The sequence below is a fragment of the Melanerpes formicivorus genome, unplaced genomic scaffold, assembly GCF_026170545.1.
Source record: "Melanerpes formicivorus ecotype bairdi unplaced genomic scaffold, bMelFor1.0.p_v2 SCAF_9, whole genome shotgun sequence".
Lineage (NCBI taxonomy): Eukaryota > Metazoa > Chordata > Aves > Piciformes > Picidae > Melanerpes > Melanerpes formicivorus.
In genome coordinates, this window is record NW_027142361.1 from 3,406,855 (window position 1) to 3,434,578 (window position 27,724).

The 27,724-nt window shown below is 46.1% G+C and overlaps 1 protein-coding gene across 19 annotated transcripts in view; it reads right to left on the reverse strand.

The window, feature by feature from the left end:
- Positions 1–27,724, reverse strand: part of DST (dystonin) — a 523,559-nt gene that overhangs the window by 455,212 nt on the left and 40,623 nt on the right. For 12 of the 19 annotated variants that reach the window (XM_068142981.1, XM_068142971.1, XM_068142968.1 and 9 more), the window contains exon 4: positions 15,173–15,380. In XM_068142981.1, the coding sequence (XP_067999082.1) occupies positions 15,173–15,380 (208 nt within the window). Of the gene's footprint in view, positions 1–13,496; positions 13,627–14,992; positions 15,012–15,172; positions 15,381–15,486; positions 15,662–27,724 lie in introns of those variants that run through there. The other 7 variants (XM_068142987.1, XM_068142986.1, XM_068142985.1 and 4 more) reach the window with 5 other exon arrangements.

The window sequence follows — 27,724 nt, forward strand, 5'->3', positions numbered from 1 at the left end:
CATTCAGTACATGAATATTTTCACCCACTACAGAAAATCAAAGCTTTGTTAAATTAAATAGCTTTAATGATGGAAACATCTCAGGCATGCAGCAAAAACTGCATTCATATTTGACATTTACAAAACTTTATTCTTTTAAGCCTGAACTTACAAAGTACTTGCATTTAGTTTCAAGCATGTGAATAATCACAGAATTGTCAGGGTTGGGAGGGACCCCAAGGATCATCTAGTTCCAACCCCCCTACCATGGGCAGGGACACCTCACACTACATCAGGTTGCCCAGAGCCACATCCAGCCTGTCCTTAAAAACATCCAGGGATAGGGCTTCTACCACCTCCCTGGGCAACCTGTTCCAGTGTTTCACCACCCTCATAGGGAAGAACTTCTTCCTGACATCTAATCTACATCTACCCGCTTCTAGCTTGGATACATTCCCCCCAGTCCTATCACTACCCAATGCCCTAAAAAGTCCCTCACCAGCTTTCTTGCAGGCCCCCTTCAGATACTGGAAAGCCACAATAAGGTCTCCTCAGAGCCTTCTCTTCTCCAAACTGAACAACCCCAATTCTCTCAGCCTGTCCTCATAGGAGAGGTGCTCCAACCATCTGATCATCTTCATGGCCATTCTCTGGACATGGAATAATTTTTATTTTACAAAACATTTAATTTCAAGTACTTGTTCAAGTTCTAGCAAAATAGTGAAATAAATTCCTCAAATCAGGCATGTTTTAAATAGCGTCAAAGAAGGTATAACCTGATTTTCATGAAAAGTATCACTAGAGATTAGCAAACCAGAATAAACAATAGAAATACCTCAAACCCAACACCGCGCTCCCCCCAAAAAAAAAAACCCCAAAACCACAACACACAACAAAACACAAAAAAACAAAATAATGACTGAAGTTTATTTTCATTTTTCCACCCATCCACCCATACTTCACCATCTCCTACTTGTGGCCATAAAAAGGAATTATGGGATACTCCTGTGAACTCTGTTTAAAAGATGTTGCTGACTCAACGGGAATTGGCAAGTACCAGAAAAGCAATGCAACAGACCACTGATCTCTGCTTCAATTCACATGCCAAAGATATTTGAATTGATGGCCAAGTTCTGCCTGACTTAGTCAGCCAAACAGGTGTCTTTTAAAGCCATGGAGACACAACCAAAGTTTATGTGTACCATCAAATTCAGCTTCTTTGTAAATGCCAAATCTTGAGGCATTTACACAGACAGACCTTGCTGAATTAACTAACATTCAGGTTCTTGTAATTTTACTCTGCCAAAATTAAGACCTGTTCAACTTAACTCAAAGTGAAATGTTCACATAAATCAAATCAGATCTGGTTCACATTAAGGATAAAATGCACTCAAAAAAACCCATCTTCAAGAAATTTTGAAGTGAGAAACTTTCTGCTTAAAGAAGGAATGCTGAAACAGAGTACAAGTGCGGGTTTTACATTTTTACTTGGCCCTTTCCTTCAGAGTTCAGTATCAGAAGCCTTGAAGCAGGAGATAGACCTAGTTCACAGCTGACCATCCTGAGTCCACAGCACAAATAAGGAAATTCAGAAATTCACAGACTCCACATGCAGGAGTGTCTGCCACAGTCCCTCCTCTTTGCTCTATGATGCCATCTCTAAAGAACAATATTCCTGAACTAAGTCTGATACCAAACACATATAGGAGCCTCCAAATTACTGAAATGCAGTGGCAGCTTCATTTTCAGATGTACAAAAGTAATTTTGAGCAAATGGTCCCTTCCTGAAGTCAGCTCAAAGGAACTGGATGACAGGCATCTATTTTCATTTTTAAAATCTTAATTTTAAAGCAGTGCTTAAACAATATCAAGTTTACTTAACATGACCATCAATCAATCATTAGGACAAATTACATTACCTATGAATCCTACAAAGGCAACAAAATGCATCAGATGACCTGCTAGCTCTCATCCATTTTCAGCATCTTTGTTCTTGGAATACAAAACAGAACTGTTTGGCATGCTTCAACAGAATGTGCAGCATTACAGATCTTAACACAAGACAGAAATGCCAATAGCAAAACAGAGCATACCAAAGTTTAAACAGCCCAACCTGCATTTTGCTATCCCCAGGCCACAGCTTGCCCCTCCTTCCTACAGAGACAGGCTATGCAGCAAGACCAGAGTACATTAAGGAAGTTGTAATCAGGCATCCAATCCAAATGAAACATTTATGGGATACCTTTCTAAACAGGGCGACGGAGATTGGAGTCAATACAGCTGACCAATATGATCGAGTATTGTTCCTTTATTGTTCCAGTATTGCAGGCCTATGGTGCGAGTATAGCACAGTAAAGCAAAGCATAGAAAAAGAAGAGAAAGGGAAGGCAGAAGTGTGTAGCAAGGGAACTTCTACAACTTATATAAACTCGGAGTGCCTTGTTGGCATGGCTTCATTGGTTCCCTATGAGTGACCACACATCGCACTATTATAGATTATTGGTCCAACTACTAACAACACGCCAGGTTTGTTGATGCAGGTGCATGTCCTGTTGTCCCAAGATAACTTTCTATGTTTATATCTACCAGTGCCTTGTTTTAGTTATATGCTCCAGACACAGCACTGTTTTGCTAAACTGCTAGCTGGCTCTGCACTTATGCTGAGCACGGCCTACCACCATGTCAGGTTCTAGGCCTACACTGCCAGATTGCTCACACCGCCCGTCGCTGGCATTGCCACACCTTTCCTGTCACTAACAACATTTAGTCAATTCTCTGAACCATAAGGCTGTATTTTTTGTGGGCAGTCCTGTGGTCAAAATCTACAGCATTACAGAAATTTGCATGGGTCAGATATATTCTTAAATAGCTGTTATTTACTCTATACTTAATGCTGAGAATGACCTCTTCTTCAGAGACAGAAATCATGCACTCACTAACATCAATAATGATGTCTTAGGGAGGCAACTTTGTTTCATAATTGTTGAATAACATGCAAGAAAAAAAGGTTATTGCATTTGGTATTTAAATAGATGTCTACTACCTGAACTGATAAATACAAAAATGTTTTACCTTTAGTAAACTACACAATTTCAGAGGGATCACATATATATATAAGTCTGGATTATAGATGTATTACTTGAGATTTATATCAAGAGTAAATCTAATGAATGCATTACAGCTGAAGTTTAAGATGGTGATCTTCAAACATTTAGTACTCAAATAATGTTGGTATGGAGCAATGCTTACCTATGCCATCTTATAGTGATGGCATTTAGTATTTTAAAAATTAAATACTTATGAAATACTATTGGAAATTTTCTTATTTATCAAGAAGGCTGAAGCTAACATCAATTTCATTAATTTTTGTTCCCAGGCAATGGTGAGATAGTTTACAAAGCAACAAGACGTTTTTTGTAAGTTCTTTACAATCTTCTAGAGATCTCAAATATAGCTTTTGAGATAAAGCTGAACTGAGAGTTATATTAAGAAATATTTGTATGATTTCTTGTTTTTTTTATTTAGTCATAAACAAGATGTGACTTACCAGAAATGCACCGAACATTTCAGATAAAGTACACTAGACTTTTTATTTCCAACTATCACAATAAAGCCTTTGCTTTCTTGGAGGTGCTACTAACAATGAAGCATTTTTCCCTGAATAAGTAGCTTAATTCAACATAATTTCTAAATCATCTGAGCTAATGTGACTTTTTTTTCTTCCATCAAAATGCTTTACAGATACCACAATGAATTACTACATAGATCAAGAAAACAAAAAAAAACAAAAACCAAGCGTAGTATGGCAGCCAGCAACTGAACTGTCCAGGAATCAGAAAACACTCCCTCTTCCATAGTAAACAGCTCTTCTCTGCGACCTCAGATTTAGCAAACAGTTGCCAATTATTTACAGTCACAGCTAGAGCCATGGTCAGCAGACAGAATTGGAAGATGCACAAAATTCTGGCTTCAACTGTTAAAGCGGTAAGGTACCTGGTGTTGTACATGCTTCAAAATCCACAGGCTATTTCAGCCACAGAAATGGATAAGAAAGTAAAAATCCACCTTTCAACATACAGAAAGGATTGCTTTTCTCTTCCTAAATCAAGCCACCCAAATGTCTTAATGATGCGGCATCATATGATCCCAAGCCTTCCAAGACAGGCAATGAATTTTGCACAGTTGACTGTGCTAGTTACAGTACTCAACAGCTGGGGCACAGATAATTTGACACCCTGATAATGTCCTACACGTGCCTACAACAGCACTCTGCAGACTATAAAGAGGAAGTTCAATAAGAGCAAGTGCAGGGTCCTGCATCTGGGTCGAGGCAATCCCAGGCACAAATACAGGCTAGGCAGTGACTGGCTGGAGGATAGCCCTGAGGAGAGAGACTTGGGGGTGCTGGTGGACAAAAAGCTCAACATGAGCTCTCAGTGTGCACTTGCAGCCCGCAAAGCCAATCGGATCCTGGGCTGCATCAGGAGAAGTGTGGCTAGCAGGTCGAGGGAGGTGATCCTCCCCCTCTACTCAGCCCTGGTGAGACCCCACCTGGAGTACTGTGTCCAGTTCTGGAGCCCCTATTACAAGAGGGATGTGGAGGTGCTGGAACGTGTCCAGAGAAGGGCCACGAGGATGATCAGAGGGCTGGAGCACCTCTCCTATGAGGACAGACTGAAGGAGTTGGGGCTGTACAGTCTGCAGAAGAGAAGGCTCCGAGGTGACCTAATTGTCGCCTTCCAGTATCTGAAGGGGGCCTACAGGAAGGCAGGGGAAGGACTTCTCAGGATATCAGGTAGTGATAGGACTAGGGGGAATGGAATGAAGCTGGAGGTGGGGAGATTCAGGCTGGATGTGAGGAGGAGGTTCTTCACCATGAGAGTGGTGAAACCCTGGAATGGGTTGTCCAGGGAGGTGGTCGAGGCCCCGTCCCTGGGGGTGTTTAAGAGCAGGCTGGATGAGGCTCTGTCCAGCCTGATCTAGTGTGGGGTGTCCCTGCCCATGGCAGGGGGGTTGGAACTAGATGATCCTTGTGGTCCCTTCCAACCCTGAATGAAACTATGAAACTATGAAAGATTGGAGCTCATCTTAAAAATATAAGGGCAAAACGGTTTGCATTTGATTAAGGAAATTACTAAAGGCAGTGTTTACAAAACCGAGAAATTCAGAGAAATGGCACTCCCTCTTCAAAGCCTATATTGTAGCAATTCTTTTCTGATTAGATCAGCTCCCATAGCAAGTCATCAGAACAACAATTGCAGTAGTGAAGTCATACTACTGGGACTCAAATGGGAAATCATGACCGGCTTGGAAACACATTTTAAAACATGATGTGTTTTCCAGGTTTCAAATATATCTTAATTAAAACAAGTTTCAGAAGTTTAATTAAAATCTTTTTATCCCTAATCACTTTAAAAAAATGTATCTTTCAGTCCTTTTCCTGATAAACCTCTCACTGACATAGCAGAAATTAGGCCTAGTATCAAACCCATGTTAAGTAAGCAGACAAACTGGTATGATAATGAACCTTATAAAACCTGATTCTAGCAGTAAATCTAAGGTAATTTAAAGCAGAATAGCAGTACCTTGGGTTAGAACCAAAACAGAGACAAGTTCTCCCAGCATTGTATTAATTTTAAAAGTAAACACTCTACTTGCTTTATATGTAACTGATTTTTTGCAAAATTTTAAATTGATGAGTTCAAGAACAGGAAAAATTGGAATAAGGATGTGCTTTTGAAGATGATCTGCTACAAACTGCAATAGATCTCAATTTTCTAGTAACTATCTGTGGTGGGTTAACACCTTTGTCTGAAAACAAAAGAAGAAAGCAGGGTGGAGGGCTTGCGGGTACTTTACACTCCCTGAAGGGCGTCTCCCCCCTGGGAAAGCTGAGTCTGTTCCACTCCCCCCTCCCTGCCCAGCAAGGGTATAAAAAGCAGGACCTCATAGCTGTTGGGTCTCCTTTTTGGCTCCTGCCTCTGCTGGATGAGAGCTACTGCAGCTGCTCCCCTGATCCTCAGCCACGTGGCCGGACCTGATCCTTCTCCCTGCTGCCTCTGCGCCTCTTCAGAGACAGACTGGTTTTGTATTATTTTTTTTCTATTCCCCTCCCATCCATTCTTGTTCCTTGCCCTTGTGAACCTTATTCCCTGTTATTGCTATATATATATATATATTTGAAGAAAAAAAAAATTACTTGCCTCTCTACTTCCAAGCTGACTCCAGATTGCTGATTAGTGGATTTGCTCCTTACCTTTTTTTTTCCCTCCTCTCCCTGTTTGGAGGGAGGAGGTGGGGGGGGGGAAGTGGGGAAGAGATTCTCAGCCTTTTCCCCATTTGAGCTTTTAACTCTCAGTTAAGGCTCAAACCACTACAATTTTTGGCGCCTCCAACGTGGGGCTTGGAAATTGATCTTGTATTGGGAAAGCAATACCTTTTTTTTTTTTCTGAAAAAGGAGCTTGAAGTAGAAATGGCAATTTTAAAGAACCTGATGGTCCAAGCCTTTTCATGGGCTTTTGGCTGGATCTTTTGGACCCACATCTACAAATTAATAACTTACCACGTGGTGTGGTTAATGATAGAGATGCTGATCAAGTGGATAAAAACTTTACCATTTAAGTTAGGCATGTATCTCTTGAATTCATTGAATTTCACTGTCAGTGGTAACTTTTCTAACATAGGAAACTTTCCTGAAGCAAGTTATGAAACCAATGGTGTAGATAAAAGTGCCTGTGATGGAAAATTGCTCTATGTTGCAATATGCTCCATATGCCTAAATGTAATCCTTATAGTGGCATTTGCTGGGACCATGTTGGGTGGAGGACTAGCTAAGCCATTAAGAGCTGTTTGGAGGGTGATAACACACTCCTTTGTGCTCTTTAATGACAGCGTGTCTGCTGTGGGCATTGTAAGCACTCTGTAGACACAAAGAGGGAGGGGTCAGGTTGTAATGACTGTGCCAGCTCTCAGCCTGAGCCCCAGGCACAAGGGTTTGCCCCACCACCAGCAGTCCCACAGTTGACCCCTGATGCTCCTGCCAATGCAGTCTCTCTAGCACCGGTCACCACACGCAGGAAAAGAAATCAAAAATCATCGCCAAGCACGGATGGTGAGGAAGGAACCTCAGCAGGCCCCAGCAGCTCACTGAACCCATCGGTGGATGAAGATGATTCAGACCAGGAAATAACTGTTACATCGCTGCCCAGAAAGGAACTAAGGCAAACTCGTCTGGACTATGCCAGGAAAGAGGGTGAGCCAATACTAAGCTGGGCCCTGAGATGCTGGGACGAGGGGGTGGACACAGTGGACCTGGATAAGAGGGAGGCAAAGCTTTTAGGCTCCCTGACTCGTGATGCTGGTCTGGACAAGGAGTTAGCCAAACTTGATGGAATACACACTCTCTGGGCCCGGATTCTGAACGCCATCAAGAGCCGGTACCGCTCAAGAGATGACCTGCCCTGGGCCCCAGTTAGATGGACAACTATGGAACAGGGCATTCGGTATCTGAGGCAGATGGCCGTGATAGAAATAATTTATGGGGATGGCCAGCTCCCTTCGGACCCAGATGAGGTGCCCATGAGACGGCCCTTCGTAAAGAAACTCACCCAGGGTGCTCCTCAGAAATATGCTCACACATTAGGAGGGATACTCTTGACTGGACAGGATGGAAGTCCTAAAACTGTCTGTGAGTTTGCCAATGATTTAAGGGAATATGAGGACAGCGTAAATCAGAAACCCCTGATCTCAGCCATAGAAACTATGGCTAAAGACATTGTCAAAGAGATCAAGACCTCCATGTCTGAACTGAAAAAGGGGAGCGATGCCTCCTTTTCCCCTTCTCCTTCAGAATGGGTCCAGGTTTCAGCAATCAGGAACAGGCGACCTTCCCCTAGGAGATCACCCCAAGCCAATCGGGGAATGTCAAGGGGGTCTCTGTGGAGGTTCCTCTGTGACCATGGAGAGGACATGGACACCTGGCATGGCCAACCCACCTCTGCCCTCTGGAACAGGGTGCGGGAACTGCAAGGTGGGCAACACGGGGATAACTCATCTAGGAGAAGAGCTGCCCCAGTTTCCTGGAGTGGTCCCTCTCGCTCAAGAGACCCTTCCCCTAGTAACACAGGACCATGTGACAAGTGTGGACATTGCCGCCAGCATTAGAGGTGCCCTACCTCCAGCCAGGTGGAGGCCAGGGATAACAGAGTATACTGGGATGTGTACGTGAAATGGCCTGGCACTTCAGAAGCCCTGAAGTACCGAGCTCTGGTGGACACAGGGGCCCAATGCACCCTGATACCATCGGGGTACAAAGGGGCTGAGTCCATAAGCATTCAAGGAGTCACAGGAGGCTCACAAGACTTGACTGTACTGCAAGCTGAGATAAGCCTGACCGGGAATGAATGGGGAAAGCACGACATAGTGACTGGTCCAGATGCACCTTGCATTCTTGGCATTGACTTTCTGCGGGAGGGATGCTTCAAGGACCCTAGGGGGCACAAGTGGGCGTTTGGGGTGGCAGCTGTGGAGACTGCAGGCAAAGAACAGCTGTCCACCATGCCCGAGCTTTCAGATGACCCCTCCGTAGTGGGCAGCCATAAGGTGCAGGATTTGAAGTTACCTATTGCCTCTCGCATAGTACATCGCAGGCAATACAGGACCAACAGAGACTCTCTGCACCCCATACACCAACTGATTCGACGACTGGAGAGCCAGAGCGTGATCAGCAAGGCTCACTCCCCTTTCAACAGCCCGATATGGCCAGTGCGGAAGGCAAATGGGGAATGGAGACTGACCGTGGACTACCGTGGCCTGAATGAAGTGACTCCTCCGATCAGCGCTGCCATGCCGGACATGCTGGAGCTCCAGTACGAGCTGGAATCGAAGGCGGCCAAGTGGTATGCCACAATTGACATTGCTAATGCCTTTTTCTCCATTCCCATTGCAGAAGAATGCCGGCCACAGTTTGCTTTCACCTGGAGGGGAGTACAGTATCAATGGAATCGGTTGCCTCAGGGCTGGGTCCATAGCTCAACCATCTGCCATGAGGTGATCCAGACTGCCTTGGAGAAAGGTGGAGCTCCTGAGCATCTGCAGTTCATTGATGACATCATTGTATGGGGTGAGACAGCAGAGGAAGTTTACCAGAAGGGTAAGAGGATAATTGACATCCTGATGGAGGCTGGCTTTGCCATCAAGAGAAGCAAGGTGAAAGGGCCTGCCAGGGAGATCCAGTTCCTGGGTGTTCAATGGCAGGATGGCCGTCGCCACATCCCTCAGGAGGTGGTGAACAGGGTAGCCACTATGGTGCAGCCCACGAACAAGAAAGAGACACAGTCATTTTTGGGGCTTGTGGGCTTCTGGAAAATGCACATTCCCGGGTACAGTCAAATTGTGAAGCCTCTCTTCCATGTAACAAGGAAGAAAAATGATTTTGTGTGGGGACCTGAGCAGCAGGTGGCGTTTGACCAGATCAAACGAGAGGTGGTCCATGCTATGGCTCTGGGACCTGTTCGAACTGGGCCAGAGATCAAGAATGTGCTGTACACTGCGGCTGGTGAGAATGGTCCTACATGGAGCTTGTGGCAGAAGGCTCCTGGTGAAACCAGGGGCAGGCCCCTAGGTTTCTGGAGTAAGGGGTACAAAGGCTCTGAGGCCAACTACACCGCGACAGAGAAGGAAATCCTAGCTGCCTATGAGGGCGTCCGGGCTGCCTCTGAGGTAATTGGGACTGAGTCACCTCTATTTCTAGCTCCGAGACTTCCAGTCCTGACCTGGATGTTCAAAGGGAGAGGCTCAACCCCACATCATGCCACAGATGCTACCTGGAGTAAGTGGATGGCCCTGATAACTCAGCGAGCTCGGATGGGGAACTTCGAACACCCTGGCATAGTGGAAGTGATCACCAACTGGCCAGAGGGTGCTGACTTTGGAATGCCACCAGAGCAGACAGTGACCCGTGCTGAGGAGGCTCCCCCATATAATGATCTCCCTGACAACGAGAAGGGCTATGCTCTATTTACAGATGGGTCCTGCCGGCTTGTAGGAAGCAAGCGGAGATGGAAGGCAGCTGTCTGGAGCCCAACAAGGCAAGTGGCAGAAGCAAGGGATGGAGAAGGTGAATCCAGTCAGTACGCAGAGGTAAAAGCTGTCCAGCTGGCCCTGGATATAGCAGAACGAGAGAACTGGCCAGTGCTGTACCTCTACACTGACTCCTGGATGGTAGCCAACGCCTTGTGGGGGTGGCTGAAGGAATGGAGGAGGAACGGGTGGCAGAGAAAAGGGAAGCCTGTTTGGGCCGCTGACCTGTGGCAAGACATCGCCACCCGCCTGGACAGGCTGCCAACCAAGGTACGGCACATCGATGCACACATCCCCAAGAGCAGAGCCACAGAGGAGCACAAGCACAACCACCAAGCAGACCTGGCTGCTAAGATCTCCCAAATAGACTTGGACTGGGAACACAAGGGTGAGCTGTTCTTAGCTCGCTGGGCCCATGACACTTCTGGCCACCAAGGGAGAGATGCCACATACCGGTGGGCTCGGGACAGAGCTGTGGACATCTCTATGGAGGCCATCTCACAGGTCATCCATGAGTGTGACATCTGTGCTGCCATCAAGCAGGCCAAGCGCATGAAGCCTCTGTGGTATGGGGGGAGATGGTCGAAATATAAATATGGAGAGGCCTGGCAGATAGACTACATCACCCTTCCTCGGTCTCACAGTGGCAAGCAGCACGTACTGACCATGGTGGAGGCAAGTACAGGGTGGCTGGAGACCTATCCAGTTCCTCATGCCACTGCTCGCAACACCATCCTGGGCCTAGAGAGACATATCCTGTGGAGACACGGCACCCCTGGGAGGATTGAATCAGACAATGGAACCCACTTCAGGAACCATCTCATAAGGGACTGGGCAAAGGAACATGGGATTGAGTGGATTTACCACATCCCAAACCATGCACCAGCTGCAGGGAAGGTCGAGCGCTACAATGGCTTGCTAAAGACCACCCTAAAAGCCATGGGGGGTGGAACCTTCAGGAACTGGGAAAAGCACCTAGCTCAAGCCACTTGGTTAGTGAACAGCAGAGGATCTGTGAACCGAGCTGGTCCTGCCCAGTCCGACCTGCTGCAAACAGTGGATGGAGATGGAGTTCCTGTGATTGCTGAGAAGAACCTGCTGGGGAAGTCAGTGTGGGTTTTTCCTGCTGCTGGTGGGGGCAAACCAACCCGAGGGGTGGTCTCGGCTGAGGGGCCTGGTCACACGTACTGGGTTATGCTAGAAACTGGGGACATTCAGTGTATCCCACAGCAGAACGTGACTCTGGCTGAGAGAGGATGAACTCAGAGGAGGCAACACTCATCAATGTAATTATGTGAATAGTTATAAGTTGTTCTAAGTTTCTCCATCCTAGTTTAATACCAGCCCAGCATCCAGGACCCAACGTACCCACTGCACACCAACCCAAAGAGCATCATCTCACCTGTACCCGTTCCTGATGTCCCTACAGCAACGGACTGTTCCCTATGTCCATACAGCAACAGACTGTTCCTGACCTTTTTCTTTCCCTTTCAAAGACAGACTGATTCCTGATTCTTCTCCACATGCCTGCCCAGTTCAAGCACCACCTACAGTGACCATCAGCAGAGAGAGAGACTGCCCTGGGAGAGAGCAAGCCGGGATAGCAAGAGACTTGCACCAAGGATTCAAATACCATGTGTCAAAATCACATGAAGGGGCTGTGGCAGGAGAGAGGAAGTGGAACAGAGGGGTGGATTGTGGTGGGTTAACACCTTTTTCTGAAAACAAAAGAAGAAAGCAGGGTGGAGGGCTTGCGGGTACTTTACACTCCCTGCAGGGCGTTTCCCCCCTGGGAAAGCTGAGTCTGTTCCACTCCCCCCTCCCTGCCCAGCAAGGGTATAAAAAGCAGGACCTCATAGCTGTTGGGTCTCCTTTTTGGCTCCTGCCTCTGCTGGATGAGAGCTACTGCAGCTGCTCCCCTGATCCTCAGCCACGTGGCCGGACCTGATCCTTCTCCCTGCTGCCTCTGCGCCTCTTCAGAGACAGACTGGTTTTGTATTATTTTTTTTCTATTCCCCTCCCATCCATTCTTGTTCCTTGCCCTTGTGAACCTTATTCCCTGTTATTGCTATATATATATATATATTTGAAGAAAAAAAAAATTACTTGCCTCTCTACTTCCAAGCTGACTCCAGATTGCTGATTAGTGGATTTGCTCCTTACCTTTTTTTTTCCCTCCTCTCCCTGTTTGGAGGGAGGAGGTGGGGGGGGGGAAGTGGGGAAGAGATTCTCAGCCTTTTCCCCATTTGAGCTTTTAACTCTCAGTTAAGGCTCAAACCACTACACTATCTCACCTAAAATGCACTAATGCATTTCAGTGCAGAAATTGCACACATGCTCCATAGCTGCATTGACACAATGGACAACAGACACAAAGGAGTCATTAGTCAATACTGTTAACGATACATGAAATTAGGAATGACACAGGTATAAAGTAGCCTCACACCTGATAACATCTCATGTCAAAATAACCAACTGTAGAGGGTTCAATTCTCAAAATATGACCACTAGCAGCATGGATTAAATAAAATCAACTACTGGTATTTTCAAAGCAAGCCATCTTAAACTATGCCACTCCCATTCCCATCAGTGGAAAACATTCAGCCAAAACCTTCAGAACCAACTGGAAGCATACAGCTGAACATTTCCAGATATAAAATCTAACCTAACTCTTCCCAAAACATTACAAAAAGACTCAGCATTGCAAGTATCAGCATATGCAGTGACATGCTGTCAAAAACTATTTCTGGGATCAAGATTCCATCTGAACCTCTATCCCTTTTTCACTTAAATTCAAATCAGACCTGTAACACTTCTGATAAGCACATTCGGTTTTAGTATTAGCAAACATACTGAAAAATAGAGTAATGAATCATGCCTCCCAAACCATCTCCCCCATCCCTTCTTAATTTAAGAAAGCAACACAATTTATATTCCTAGCATAATTTTAGCCACATGTATCTTTCTTATGAATGGGAGCCTTTCTTCCTGTATTTCTCTGTATCTGATGAAGAACACAGGTGATACACAAACTAAGATCATTCTTTGGCCGATGAATAAAAAATAAACAAAATGGTCAAAATAAGCTGAAGCTTTAAATACAAATGTACATCGCAACGTCAATCACCACATCCACATTACACTCTAAAAACAGACTTCAAGGCACAAGAAAAGCGCGCATCCCCTACTGCTAAGAGGTAAATCGGGTAACTAGCAGTTTTTATTTATAGCAGAAGCCGCCGACGTCCGTTCCGTTACCCTCCGAGAAGCACCACGGACTCGGGCCACTCACGGCCCCTGACACCGGCGTCGGGAACGGGCGCACCTGGCCTACCCCAATAGTGCTAGAGCCTCCCCTGTCCGCAGCCGCCACGCCCGACGGGGCAGCGGCAGCGCAGACGGGTGCGGCGGCCCCGCTGCGGGAGGACTGCCCTACCTTTGTATCTCTCCAAGACATCTTCGTAGGCTTGTAAATACTCCTTCTCCTCGGCGTAAAAGTACGCGCCTAGGGAGAGGTAACCAGCCATGGCCAGCGCCTAGCCCTGCCCGCTCCCCTGCGCGGCTCCGGGCAGCCAGAAGCCTCGGGGACAGCACAAGAAAAAACCCAGCGCCTAACAGGAGGGAGGCAGGGCGGGGGGAGGGCGCTGCCAGCCCGGCTAAGGAAACGCCCCCTCCGGCCGCGTGGGTTTCGGTAGTCGCCCCTCGGAGCGGGGAGGACCCAGCCTCCCAGCCGCAGCTTCTGCACTCCAGCCCCATCACCGAGGCACCGCCTGCGGGGCCGGCGAGCTCTGCCTCGCGCCTCGGGTCCTAAGCCGCCTCCTGCCTTGCACCCGTATTTCTGCACCGGCCTTCCCCGCAGGACTTGGGAGGAAGGCAGGATGTGGCTCAGTTGGTAGCACATAAGACCTTTAATGGGAAGGTCATGAGTTCAAGCCTGCAGTGGGCAGTAGTGTCCTCCCTACTCTGGTCATGAGGGCTGTGGTGACAGGTTGGACTCGATGATCTTTGAGGTCTCTTCCAACCTTAGTGATACTGAGTACTGAGTGGTGGCTGCTAGGGCGGGGACATGACACCGGCAGGGGCATGGTTGGTTCTGGTGCACTGCAGCCAAGGGGCCGCAACACGATGGGTAACGCTAAAGAGCTGCGGGCAGGGACCGCGCAAGCAACCTCCGACGATGACAGATGCTCCATGCGGAACGCTCACTACCCCAGTGGCGGGGTGAGGCAGGCACAGCCTCGACCCCACCGCAGGTGTCACGGCCGCTCACGCAATTTCATCCGCAATTCCATCCGCATCTCCACAGGGCCTGCGCCCTACGGGCCACCGCCACCGCCTCTCGGCCCTGACCCCGGAGTCGGACCCAGCCCGAAGCGGTCCCTTCTGCCCTGACCGCTGCCTGCCCCCCGCCCTGCGCATCCTGCCTCCAGGGGGCAGTGACGAGCCCCACAGGCAGATGGGCCGGTTTGACTCCGCAACACCACCCTGCGGCTGCACTCAGCGGCCGGCGAGAGACCGGCACCACAGAGCACCCTCTACCACCGCGTCCTCCGCTGCCCCCAGCAGCACCGTTAAGAATCATTACCCTAGGAAATGGTGTCCTGGGAGGAGACCCACGGAAGCGCACAGCAAAGGACAGGGGAAATCGGTGTCCCTAGGGAGCACTGAGAACCGCTACGTTTTTCTGTGATTCATTTACAGGCGGTTTCCAGCCTTCACCGGGAAGAAGCAGACCTCCGCCCTATTTTTGACATTATTCGTCGCCGGGCCGCGGACCAGCGTTCGCGGCACAGCGTGCAGCTCCATCCCGGTCTCCCCGAACTTAGCCTCAACCCCGCACGGACAAAGCCAGCATCCGTTGAAACGGCTACACTGCAGCTGCAGCCCCAGCGCCGCTAATTGCGTTTTCGCATGAAAGTTTAATGTGCGTACCTGCGCGTATTTCGGCTCGTTTTCCCGCATCAGTTCCCACGCATCAGCCCAGTCAGCTGGAAAAAGCGGCCAAAGAGCTTAGTCACCACTCGAAGGGGGGGCGCGTTCAGAACGGCAACGGATGAGGGTCCCTCTGTCCCACGGCCGCCCGCTCCCCGACAGCTCCCGGCCGCGCCTTACCGGCGATGCGCAGCACGGCCCTCTCGGCGGGGTCCAGCACGGAGCCGCCCTGGATCTTCCGCTTGGACCGCTCGTGTTTGGGCAGGTTCCAAGGCAGTGTGTCCCCCGGCGCCGGCGACACCGTCCCCGACCTCTGGCTGAAGTCATCCTCATCGGAGAAATCGGCAGAGGACGACATGGAACATCGGTAGGACGCGTTGCCGGAGCTCTGCACGGAGAAAAAGACAAGACAGGATGCGTGGGGAGCGGCTTGGGACGAGGGGCTGCCGCTAGCACGGAAAAGGAGAGTAGGGAAGAAGAGGGACACTGCTCACCATTGCCATGATTTTAGTGTGGCAAAGGGGTGCGTGTGTGGAGCGCCGAGTGTGGTCCTCCGAAAAACAGCCGGTCCTTAGTGGGAGTGCATTTGGAGGGATGTATGGGCAGAGCCGTGGCCTCCGGCTGGGCAACGAGCTCGCCAATGAGCCTCCCGCTTCCTCAACAATAACCCAGCAACAACAGCAGAAATAAAAAAAAAAAAAAAAAAAAAAAGCCACCCACCCAAAAAAACCTCCACAAAAAACCTTCCGGGCTACAAATCTATAGCGTTTGGCTCCCCCGCCAGGACAAGAGAAAAATTTGCCATCACCAAGCTGCTGGAGAAACCGTTCATGAGTCAGTCCTCCTCTGAAAAAGACCCCGGCCAGCAAGCAGCCCGCGCCTGGCTCTTTGTTACAGCTCCGGCGGCCCCGCGCTGGGTTTCCTCCTCCTGCCCCGCTCCCCCGAGAGCAGCCCAGAGCCGAGAGAAGAGAGGAGGAGATAGGAATTCTCAGAGCAGCCCCTTTAGGTACCAGGGCACGAAAGGCGGCTTTCGGTCATGCCTTGCAAAGACAGCTTCGGCAAACATCTTGCCTTATAGACTGTCTCAACGGCCAGACTTCCCAGCTCCCCAGAAAAGAGCTCTTCCAGAAATGTAAATAAGCACTGATGCAGCACAGGGATAGGGCTGCTGCCATTTCAAGCTTTTTTGTTTAGGGTGAAGTGGGAAACGGAGATGTCTGAATGATAAAATTTCAACAGCGAAATTTAGGATGCGACACAGACACAGGTTACCAGGGCACGACGTGGAGCAAAGTGCTGTTTCTTTTCCTCCTCATTTTCTGATTGATTTGTGGTTTCTGCAGGGCACCGGGCTAGCAAATGATGGGTTTGATTTGTCATTTGGTGCACCAGATACTGTGACAGTCTTTCAAAAGTGTAACCTGATGCTGGTTCAAACATTATGTTAATTTTTAAGGCTATGCTATTCTTAACTGGGAGAGGTGTAGTATCTTTTGTTGTGCAGAGACAACCGACAACCCCCACTCAGCCCATCCAGATTCCAGATTTTGTATGCCAACACAGCTATTATTTTAGGCTTGTCTTAAAGTCTTTTTTCGTGTGTGGGGGGGGTGGGTTTGGGTTTTGGTGGGGTTTATTTCTTTGGGTTTTTTAGGGCCTTAAAATATACCTTTACTTACAGGAGAAATCTGTATTGACTGAAATCTGACAGAATTTATTGTTGTTGTCTGAATCTTTTTAGTTCTCATGGGGTGGACAAGTAAATTGTTGTTATTATATTGAGTGGTATTTTACCCATTTGCAAACTTAAAACCTGCACAAGCCAGCACAACAATGTGATGCACTCTTTGCTATGCATGAAACTGCCAATAATACACGGTTATATAATCTGCTAAGCAAGAAGGGATATCTTATTAGTGGCTGTACCCCCTGACCTCCTTCACTTCTATCCCAATCCTCTTTCCTCCTCCTACAGTACTTCACAGTGAATTTGAAAGGAGAGAGGGAAGGAACGAATACATAAAACAAATTAATTAATTCTTGATCACTGTATTGTGATGTGGAGAGAGCAAGAGGTTAAGTGTGGAAAAACAGAAACATCAGATGTCTGATCCCAGCTCTGCTTGCCTCCACCATTAGTTCTAGTGCTGTCAATATTTTGCTGACAGTTTCTATAATAAGCAAAAACTCTCTGCAGGATGTCATAAAGCAGGAGGATAGTCACATATAGGTGTCTTCCTGATGGGAGCTGGAAGTTGCACAGGTTGCTGCAGTCTAGAGGGAATTTTGCTGTACTGGGTAGGTCTTACAGGACCTACTTAGTCAGGGATTAGGGGTTTTGTGGCCTGTCCTTAGCTATAGATTTTGCTTTAAAAGATAAAGTGTTCCCTTTAATCCTAGCTCCAAACATCCTGCTTTGGGCCTGTGTCTTCTGCTAGCTGCTCAGAAACCCATTATATCTTCTGACCACACAGACCCATGGAGACAGACTTTTCTTTTCAATTTCTTAATTTCTAGTTTGTAATATGAAAATTAGGAAGAACCCTGATGTGGTGCTGAAAGGGTGCTACAGCAATAGTTTGTTAGTATTTATATAGCAGCTTAGAACATGGAAGGACAAAGTACAATAGCAGTTGCTATTGAAGCTTTGAAGAAAGATCTCTCAACTCTCAGCTTTATCTTTATCTTTTTATTCACTAAGATTTCTTTTTCTCAAAAGAAATGCCAACTTGTAAATTAATTGCAGTCTTTTTTTTAGTCAATGCAGAGATACTTCCAAGTGATGTGTACAGAAAGCTATTGAGCAGTTAAGTACTTTTAAGAATCTCAACTTTGAAATTCCAAAGACATTTATCATGAACTGAACAACTGCTTTGCATCAGTAAATTAATAGCTTTGATAAGATGTTTTCTCCGTTTGTGCAGCCACGTTTTACAACATACTTACTGCTTATCCCATTGGATTGTTTGTTTCTAGCAAACACATTTTCCATGCCTTAGCTGTAAATCTCAGGTAAATACTCCGTGATTACAGCAACATATTAACTGATTTTAAAAATACAAAATAATGCGAGCATCTGCACTATCCAGAAAAGTGTTCCTAGCCAATTAGGACAGTATGCAAGGAAAAAAAATCAGTTATATTCTGTTAAAATCTATAAGGCAGTTCTATATTTTTCTATATAGCACATTGTATGCAAGTGAAAACTGCTGATAATGCATAAGACTTTTTTGGGTTACATGAGTGAAGCATATTTTATAGTTAGTAAAATATTGATCAGACGCATCCTTACTTAGCCTGCTGTGGGATTTAGGCAGGGCTTGACCCTTCTTAGCTTTCAGGCCCATAAGGTCACAGCCCAGATGCTGTAGCTGCTTATTCTATGCCTCCGATTATGCATTCCCTCCGCTCATTAGCCTAAAGACTTCTCTGCAGCCTCCATTTTTGATCAGCAGGAACTGTTGCATTTGCATAACAGTAATGCATGCAACAGCTTGTGCACTGAAGCCCGTTGGTCATAGAGAAGTAAATCTATGTGGAGTTTTCTTTGCATTCCAAGTACAGGATTAAACTGAACGCATCCTTTCACCGCCCGTACCGCAAGGGGGTGCAAACAGCACAGGGAGTCCTCCTCACTGCTGTGTCTCGGGAGGCAAAGTGCTCAGAGCAAGCCTTTAGGAGAGCAAAACTAATTTCTGGCAGTGCCCAGGGTTTTTTCTGTAATCAAGTGGTTTGCAGCAGCTGCCTGAGTGTAAGGATTGCTACTTACTGTGCTATAAAAATCAGATGGTTTCCAGTAATGGGGATGATTTCAAAGAAGTATATTTCTTGTCAGAGGGATTTGGCCAAGTACCAAGGCATGATTTATTTTGAGGAAGAAAAGAATTGTTTGTCATAGGTGAGGCACTGCAGAAGATCAAGTGGAAACTAGATGGAAGATGGTGTAGCTGGAAAACAGTATAAGGTAACAAATACCACCATAAATTAGATAAGCCACCTCTAAATAGGATCTGATAACTTCAAGAACACCAGTGGGTTTTGCACTGTCATTCCTTGAGGTGGAAGCATTAGCAGAGGTCAGGTTTTAAACTCAGTCAGACAATCCAGCTGGCAAAAGCTATTTAAATGCTGATACCAAATTATCATCATATTGCAAAAATTCCCCAGCTTTATGACACATTAGAGATTGTGTTAGCCAACTGAATTATAATCAAATACCTTGGACATTCTCATCTTCTCTTTGAGAAGATTTGTGCACTGCAATGAGTTTCATGCTTGTCTTTAGAAGCTGTTGGGAAGTACGGGTCAACATTGACTGAAATTTAATTTTCAGATCTCTCACCGTCTCTGGTTTAGGTATCTGGCAGATGGCCTCTTTCCTAGCTGCTCCCAGGGATCGCTGTCCTCTGGAGACTTCGTATCCCAGGTACACCACTTCTTTTTGCACTAGCTGTGCTTTCTGTTGAGAAACTCGATATCCACTTAAACCCAGGAAATTTAACAAGGAAATAGTCCATTCAAGGCATTCTTCCTCTGTCACCGTTGCTATTAGGAGGTCGTCTACGTACTGCAGAAGGGTGCCATCTCCCAGCGGCCTTTCCCACTGTTCTAATTCTTTGGCTAACTGGTTCCCAAAAATCGTGGGGGAATTGCACCATCCTTGGGGCAGTACCGTCCAGGTAAGTTGAGTCTTTCTTCCTCTATCTACAGATTCCCACTCAAAGGCAAAAATCTTTTGACTCTCGGGAGCTAAGGGAAGGCAGAAGAATGCGTCTTTTAAATCTAATACGGTGAACCAGGCCAAATTATCCTTCAGTCTAGTTAAAAGTGTGTATGGATTAGCAACTACCGGATGTAATGTCTTGGTTATTTCGTTTACTGCTCTCAGATCCTGAACTAGTCTATAGGCTCCATTAGGTTTCTTTACTGGCAGGATTGGTGTATTAAAATCTGATTCGCATTCTACCAATAACCCCAGTTCCAAAAACCTTTCGATTATGGGCTCGATCCCCTTCCTGTCTTCTATCCTCAGAGGGTATTGTTTTCTTATGACCGGTTTTGCCCCAAATTTAAGTTCAACAACAATCGGTACTGCTTGTTTTGATTTTCCAGGTATATCAGTAGCCCACACTAATGGGTACGTCTTGTTCAGAATTCGCTCGAAATTGTGATTCTCAAGTTTAGGTTCCACACAACTGATCGTTAGGCTTAGAGCTATAATCAGTTGTTCTTCATTTACTTGTAATTCCAATTTGTCTTTGTTGAATTTTATTATGGCTCCCAAGTTCTCCAATAGGTCTCTCCCCAATAAGGGCTTTGGCGAATTTGGTAAATACAGGAACTGATGAATTCCCATCTGTTTCCCAATTTTGTATTTAATGGGTTTCAAAAAGTAAGCCTTTTCTGGTTGGCCTGTTGCTCCCACAACTTGTACAAATTCATCACTTTTAGGTACCAATTCCTGATTTAAAACCGAAAAAGTTGCTCCCGTATCAACCAAAAAGTTCAATTCCTTTTTACCTTCCCCTAGCTCCATTTTAACCAGTGGGTCTGCTAGGGTATGGCCCACCGGTCCCCCTCATTCACTATCCTGATGTGTGGTAGTAGTAGTGGCCATGAGCCTTTCCCTTCGTTGGGGGCATTCTCGCTTCCAGTGTCCCATCTGTAGGCAGTACGCACATTGATTTGACCCCACCCTAGCTGGGTGGGGTTGGAGCCTTCCTCCCCTTCCTGCTGGGTTGCCTCTACCTCTTCCCCTGGTTCCAGGTTCCGAGTAACCTGTCTTCTGAGCTGCCACTGCTACAGCCACTACTCTCGCTATCCTCCTGTCCTCTTTTTTCTTCTCCTCAATCTCTCTATTATTGTATACTTTCCATGCCTCATTCAGCAGTGTCTCTAGGTTTTTATTTGCTGGATGCTCAAGTTTTTGTAATTTCTTCCTGATGTCTGGGTTACTCTGTCCCATCATCAACCCTAACAAGTGCTGTTTCCCTTCCTCTGTTGCTGGGTCCAGGGGTGTATATTGTCTCATCGCTGCCCTAAGTCTATCCAAAAACTCTGATGGGGTCTCATTCTTTCCCTGTCTGATGTCATATAGCATTGACCAATTGATAGCCTTAGGGATCGCATTACACAAGCCCATCGCTATCAGTTTTCTATACTGCACTAGCTGTTGATAGTGCTCGGCATTGTCCGGGTCCCATTCTGGTTTATTGCTGGGAAAATTATCTTCTAGTCTTCCTGATAATACTTGAGCATGTCGTTTTCCTGTTTCCAATACGAGTTCCCTTTCTGTATCTGTCAATTCTGACAGCATCACTTCTATATCCTCCCAATCAATATCTAAATTCTTTGCCATTAATTCAAACCTCTTCGCCACTCCCTCAGGATTTCTCCTGAAATTCCTTGCCTCATCCCTCCAACTGTTCAAATCATTTGTCGAGAACGGCACCTTTACTCTAGTCTTTTCCCCTAACATTGGTACAACTTGTCGGAGAGGAGCTATCATATGGTTCCCTTCCTCTCTTTGCTTTGCTTCCCCCCGTGCCACAGATCTGGTATAATACGAGTGACCGATCTCTTCCCCGGGATCTCCTTCCTGTGCTTCAATGTCTCCCCTATTCTTTCTCTTCTCTGTCCTCTTCCCCCTTTCCTGTTCTTCATTTTCCCCTCCTATCTCTATTACACCATCCATCCGATTCTCGTCCTGCGTCTGTCGCCCTTTTTGTATCTGCTGGCTCCTATCCTGTCCCGGGCTGCTGTCCCTCTCATCCTCTGCTCCCCTCCCATTTCTCTCATCCTTTATCTGAATTACTATATTAAGTTGTTCTCTGCCCCCCTTTTTGCATGTCTCATTATCATCCTTTTCACTATATCTCAATTCAGAGACGTCGCCTCTCAGTTTAGAGACGCCGCTTCCCAGCGAGTTACTTTTGTCCCCAGTCCTTGGTGTGCTGGTTTCCATTCTACAAATGTCTCCACTTCTGGATGTGTTGTTATCCCCATATGGACTGAGCTCGGGCAGGCTACGTGTCTCCCTTTGGCTCTCTGCTCCTGATGGACTGCCTTCCTCCCTTTCGACTTCTAGTCTGGGTGGGCTGTCAGCATCCATGTGGCTCCCCAACCCTTGTGGACTATCTAGTCCCTGAGGGCTGCTTTTCCTCTCGTCAATCCCCGATTTTAATGGACTATCTTCCTCCCAACTGTTGTCTAACTTCTGAGGGCTGTGCCCAAACTTAGATTTCCACCATCGCTCCAGTTCCTCTAATGGGCTGGGATCCCCTTGTTCCTCTTTTGGCCTGGGAAGAGGCCCTTCCCACCCTGGAGCGAATGGATGGTATTCCCTCAGGCTTATTTCGCTCTCCTTTCCACTATCTCTTCTTGTTAGCTTGAGACACTGCTGTCCAATACTACATGCATCACAGCAACGTTCTTTAGGCTTTGGACCCTTCTTATCCCTTTCCAGGGCTAATACTAGGGGATCCTGAGGGGCTACATTAATTCCGCACTCTTTTTGCCACTCAGGTTTATTCCTTAGAGTGAAGAACATGTCTGCGTACATCACCTCATCCCATTTATTGAGCCGGCGGAGGAAGACCATCAGTTGTAAAACAGTGTTATAATTAGTTGTTCCCTCCGGTGGCCATTTCTCATTGTCGTCTAACTTATACAATGGCCACCACTGTGTACAATATTTAAGGAGTGTCTTTTTACTTATGCTTCCCCCTGGAATTCCTCCCAAGTCCTTCCAATGCTTCAAGATACATCCTAATGGAGTTTTCATATTTACGTCCTTACTCTGTCGTCCTCCCATGGCTGTTCCCGGAATAGTCTCTTTCTCCCACAAGCACTATATACCAATATATTTTAACACACAATTTTCAATCGCTTTGTCCGTCTCCGACCTGGCTTCTCGCGAAGAACAGGAAATGCGGATCAGGACTCCCTCTTGCTTCGCAGCGATGCTGCGTCTCATTCATTCACACTCTTAACGCATCCATCCAAACTATCCTACCTTACCCGAGTACACTGCTTTACCTCGAGATGTCGCTGGTCAACCGTATAATACCGATACCAGTCAGCTTCGGGATGTCAGCTGTAAACCAAGGTACGGTTTGCAGATGATATCACAATAAATTCTTACACATAAAAGAGATTACAGTTAACACAAAATACCGAGTACTAAATTACGAGATTCTTGCAGACAACATAACAATGTTAGACAATAGTGTAACACAAATGTACCCTCTCAGAAGCACAGCAACAACATTAAGATGAAAGAGAAACATACACCTGATTAACAAGCACCCAGTGGGGACTCCAACCCCTATTTCCAGTGGGGACTCGAACCCCTGTTTCCAGTGGGGACTCCAACCCCTGTTTCCAGTGGGGACTCCAACCCCTATAAACGGGATTATGCCAGGGCGTCCCCAGGCCTTCCCATCAGGTGACCACGTCTGGTCCCCGTTTCCCAGTCAAAGCGCTTTTATCCCCAAACAAATAAACAGTTAAAATACCTCTTGATTGGAGCAGGAGATGCAGGTAACCCTTTGTCCACCAACGAGCGCTGGTCCGGGGGGGTCTCTTCTGACAAAAAAAGTCATCAGGGGCGCCCAGAGGGTCCCGGCCCCGGACCCGGCTCGGGAGGACCCCTTAAGGTCTGGATCTCCTGTCTGGCTCCTGGCTGGCTCGCCAGAAAATGATGCCGAATTTTGCCCCAAAAGGCAAGAATAACTGCCTAAGAGACTCAGTTTAAGTCAGATAGACAGGAGGTATTTTATTAGCAATGCGTTGGAGAAATCACTAAATGGATTTCTACCTTTCCCGTAACAAAAGCATGTCTTTTATACAGTTTTGGATGTGGTATTGCATCAGATCACATACATAATCATGTCTCTGCATACATATTCATAAGAGGCGTGGTGTAGGCGGAGCGTGGGCGGGGACATCTCTTTTGAGGATCCTCTTGGTGGTCTTTCCGGTGGCCTTCATCATGGGCAGGGGTCTTCTGATGAGTCTTCCTCCCTTAAACTTTTGAACCCTTTCCTAATTTGGTCAATTCCCGGTGTGCCTGGCTTAGTTTTACTGACTGGACAAGGCTGTTAGGGTCAGTTTGACCTTGTCGGCCCTGAATCATGCTTGCTCTGTCAGTTCTTATCACTTATCTCCTTTCTCTGTCACAGTGTCCCATGCCTCAGTCGATTTATTGCTCTATGTGATTTGTGCTTCCTTCAATTGCTAACCCATTATTTCTTAAAAGCTATCTGTTTTGGGGCTTCAAGGAAGAAGCTATAAGCCCTGAATATAGGGAGGACAAACACTGGAACTGGAATGCTGGAGGAAAGGACTGAAGAAATACACTGGGACTGACAGCCTGAGGGACAAACACAGAGACTGGCGGAGTTTGGGAGATGCAGCTGGAAAACCTTCAAGAGAGCAGCAGACCCTGTGGATAAAGACTAGAGGAGAAATGGACCTGCAAAGTAACAGCTGGGACTAGTAACTATCAATCCCCGGCATCTCCACAAGGGCCTCTGTAATTTGTTGCCCCCCTCAGGTGGCTCAGTTGGTAGCGCATCAGACCCTTAATGGGAAGGTCATGAGTTCAAGCCTGCAGTGGGCAGTAGTGTCCTTCCTACTCTAGTCATGAGGTCTGTGGTGACAGGTTGGACTCGATGATCTTTGAGGTCCCTTCCAACCTTAGGAATACTGAGTACTAATAGCAGAGAGAGCGTGTCAGGCGAGAGCTACGGATCTGACATGCTGGCATGAAACTGTTATTGCTTCAGTGAAAAGGTCTGAACAAAGTAGTCTGATGAAATAGGAGGTGTCGTGGGTTTGGGATAAAGGCCCAGACTTCTCCCCCCCACAAAGTGAAGGGAAAAACAATTACCACAGCTAACCACAGCCGGATGAGCAAAGGAACGCTGTATTTACAAGCGGTTTTAGGGGCTGCAGGGTATATATACACAATTTACAGTATTTACAATATATACACAGTAATATACAGCAAAGTAACACAGGAATGAGATTCCCCTCCCCCTGCTGGAGGAGGGTTCCCCCCCCCCATACCCCCTTCTCTCCCCTTTTTCCCCAGAAAGGGTTAGAAAGAGAGGAAAGGAGCAGTTGTTAATTAAAAGCAGTTATAAATTAGAGCAAAATGTTAGTAGGTTTGCAGGCCTCACGCTTATCAGTCCAAGGTCAGTCTGGCAGAGAGCCTAGAAGCCACAAGCTGCGAAAAGGGAGGAAGGAAAGTGCACACTGAGGAAAATCTCAGTCGCATTCAAAACTTAAACTTGCACTCTACCAATCCACCAATGAAATTAGTTTAGACCTGTCTTTTGTTTATAAAACATTCAGCCACAGTGTCCCTTTCTTAAAGGGACGGTCACAGGAGGGCATGAACTCTGTGTGAGGAAAAGTTCTCTGAGAAGAGAGACAAGAGCTAAGGAAGGTATGCATGGATTATGCAACCAGAAACCACCTGGAGACATAAAAATCAAAGACACCGGTTGAACAACTGCCTCAGAGTGACAAGATGACTGACTGGGTGAGCCTAGGCAGGGCTGTCAAGGGGTATAACCTGAAGGAGAAATACAAGGACTGACAAAATGAGAGAAGGGCTGAAGTCAGCAGAAAAGTGAGGGCTGGGCAGCAAGGAAGGAGCCAGCAGTGGGGCAGAAGTAAGTCAGGAGCAGGCTGGAGGAGACAGGACAAAAAGAGCCATGCCTGGGAAGAATAAGCACAAGAAAGGAGTCTGGTAGAAAGTGGATATCTCACCCAAACTCTGGCCATTAACAAATATCTGAAAGTTTCCCCTGTGTTACTGATTCATATGGAGGAAACAAGGATCATCAGTCTCTTCCTGAAATCCAATAGCATAATTTTCTGTATTAATAGTTCCAGTGTCCAAACCTGCTGATGGGCCACACAACAAAGCTTTGTTTTTAAGTTTACTTTTTTAACAACAGTAGGAAATTAAACACGAATTTGTTATTAAAATACTTTTCTTAAGGTTGCAAAGTCAAGGACTAAGATGTTACCCAATCCCAGATTCAAGGTACATCATGCAGATATAGTGATGTGATTATATACTGTTACATCCCCAGGGTCCTACTGTTACTTAGTGCAAATGATGGGTAACATTCACTCCATAAACAATTGTTCAATATTTCATTTTGTCATCCTCTGTTCAGTGGGCAGCCCCAGACACTAACTTACTTCACACTATTCAAATGCTGGTGTGAAGAAGACATTTTCATAGGCTTGTGATGCTTATCAGTACAGTAGTATCTGATGACTTCACAAATACCAATAATCTTTCCTATTACACAAGATGTAAACTGAAATCAGGAGGTGAGTTTTGTTACCTAGGTCAAATTGAAATTTCAGGGATCAGATTTTTAAGAGTTATTAGAATTATGTATCAGTAATACTCAGACCACAGCATAGCATAGCTGGAGTTCAGTGGTAAATGGTAGCTTGAGGGCTTTTATAAACCCAACTATATGCTTTGAGTCAAGCACTTAGAAAATGCAAGATAAAAAATCTTTTAAGCCAGTTGTTCAGCTTGTTCACAATGACCTTGTGCCTGCCCTTCAATCTCCAAGGCAGTACTCACTGCTTCTTAAAGAAATAAGGGATCCTCTTTCCCTACAATTTCCCTTTTGATTCATTTAAACACTTTACAACTTCTGCAGCAGAACTCCTACACATAAGAGTGATCCTAAGAGCACTTCCATTCTGTGATGGATACAGAGTACATCCTGTGAAACAAACAGTAAGCCATCATACAGTTAAAGTCTATAGACAACACAGATGCATAACTGACTGAATTAACGCTGCATGCGTAACCTCCAGTGCTTCCTAACATCTGAATACTTGCCTTTGCCAAACTATTCTTATAGCCTAATACCCATGTGTAATGTTATTTATAAATACAAATGGATAAGGGAGTCCCTTGCTATATAAAGATGTACTGTTTACGTTCCACAGTTGGATGTTACACAATGCAACTAAAGTGACTCTTGTGGCAGAGAAGGAAAAGGAAACATCTGCATTTAGACTCTCTAATTGCTATGCATCTGTGGGACAATTATTGGTCATTTTGAATTCTGCAAACATCATCATAGCAAAATCAGAGCTGATTAATCTTTAAAAAAAACTTGCCTTCAGCTACTCTACAGAATTTACTATTTATAGTTTATTACCATAAACCATTTTTTCATACAGTTAAGACCCTTAGCACATTTTATCAGTTTAGGTTTATATTGCTACTTCTCAAGGAGGGACACTGAGATTATTCAAAAAAAAATCTGAACAGTTAAAAATTTAATTTCTTAGTAAGGCTACACTGCATACCTGTAATGTAATATTATCAGTGAAACAAAATCCTAGTTAATACACTTAATGGAAAAATAGCAGTGCAAAAAAAAAATCCTAATAGACATTTTTCAAGCCAGAGTTTTACAGTTCTGTTCCATTGGTACAACAGTTAAAGAATATTTTCACTCCTTCATTTCTAATTTTCTGGCAAGACAGCTCCAGTTTCAAGGGCCAAGGGTGCACTTTAACCCTTTTTCAACACTTAAATGAAAGACAGACAAGCTGGTTTAAGCTCTCATACCGTTTCCAGTAAAGAAGCATTGGCTCTGGGAATGAAAACTAACACAGCCAAAATAAAAATGTATGGAATCAGCTTACTTATCAAGACAAAATCTGCTATATTAGAGG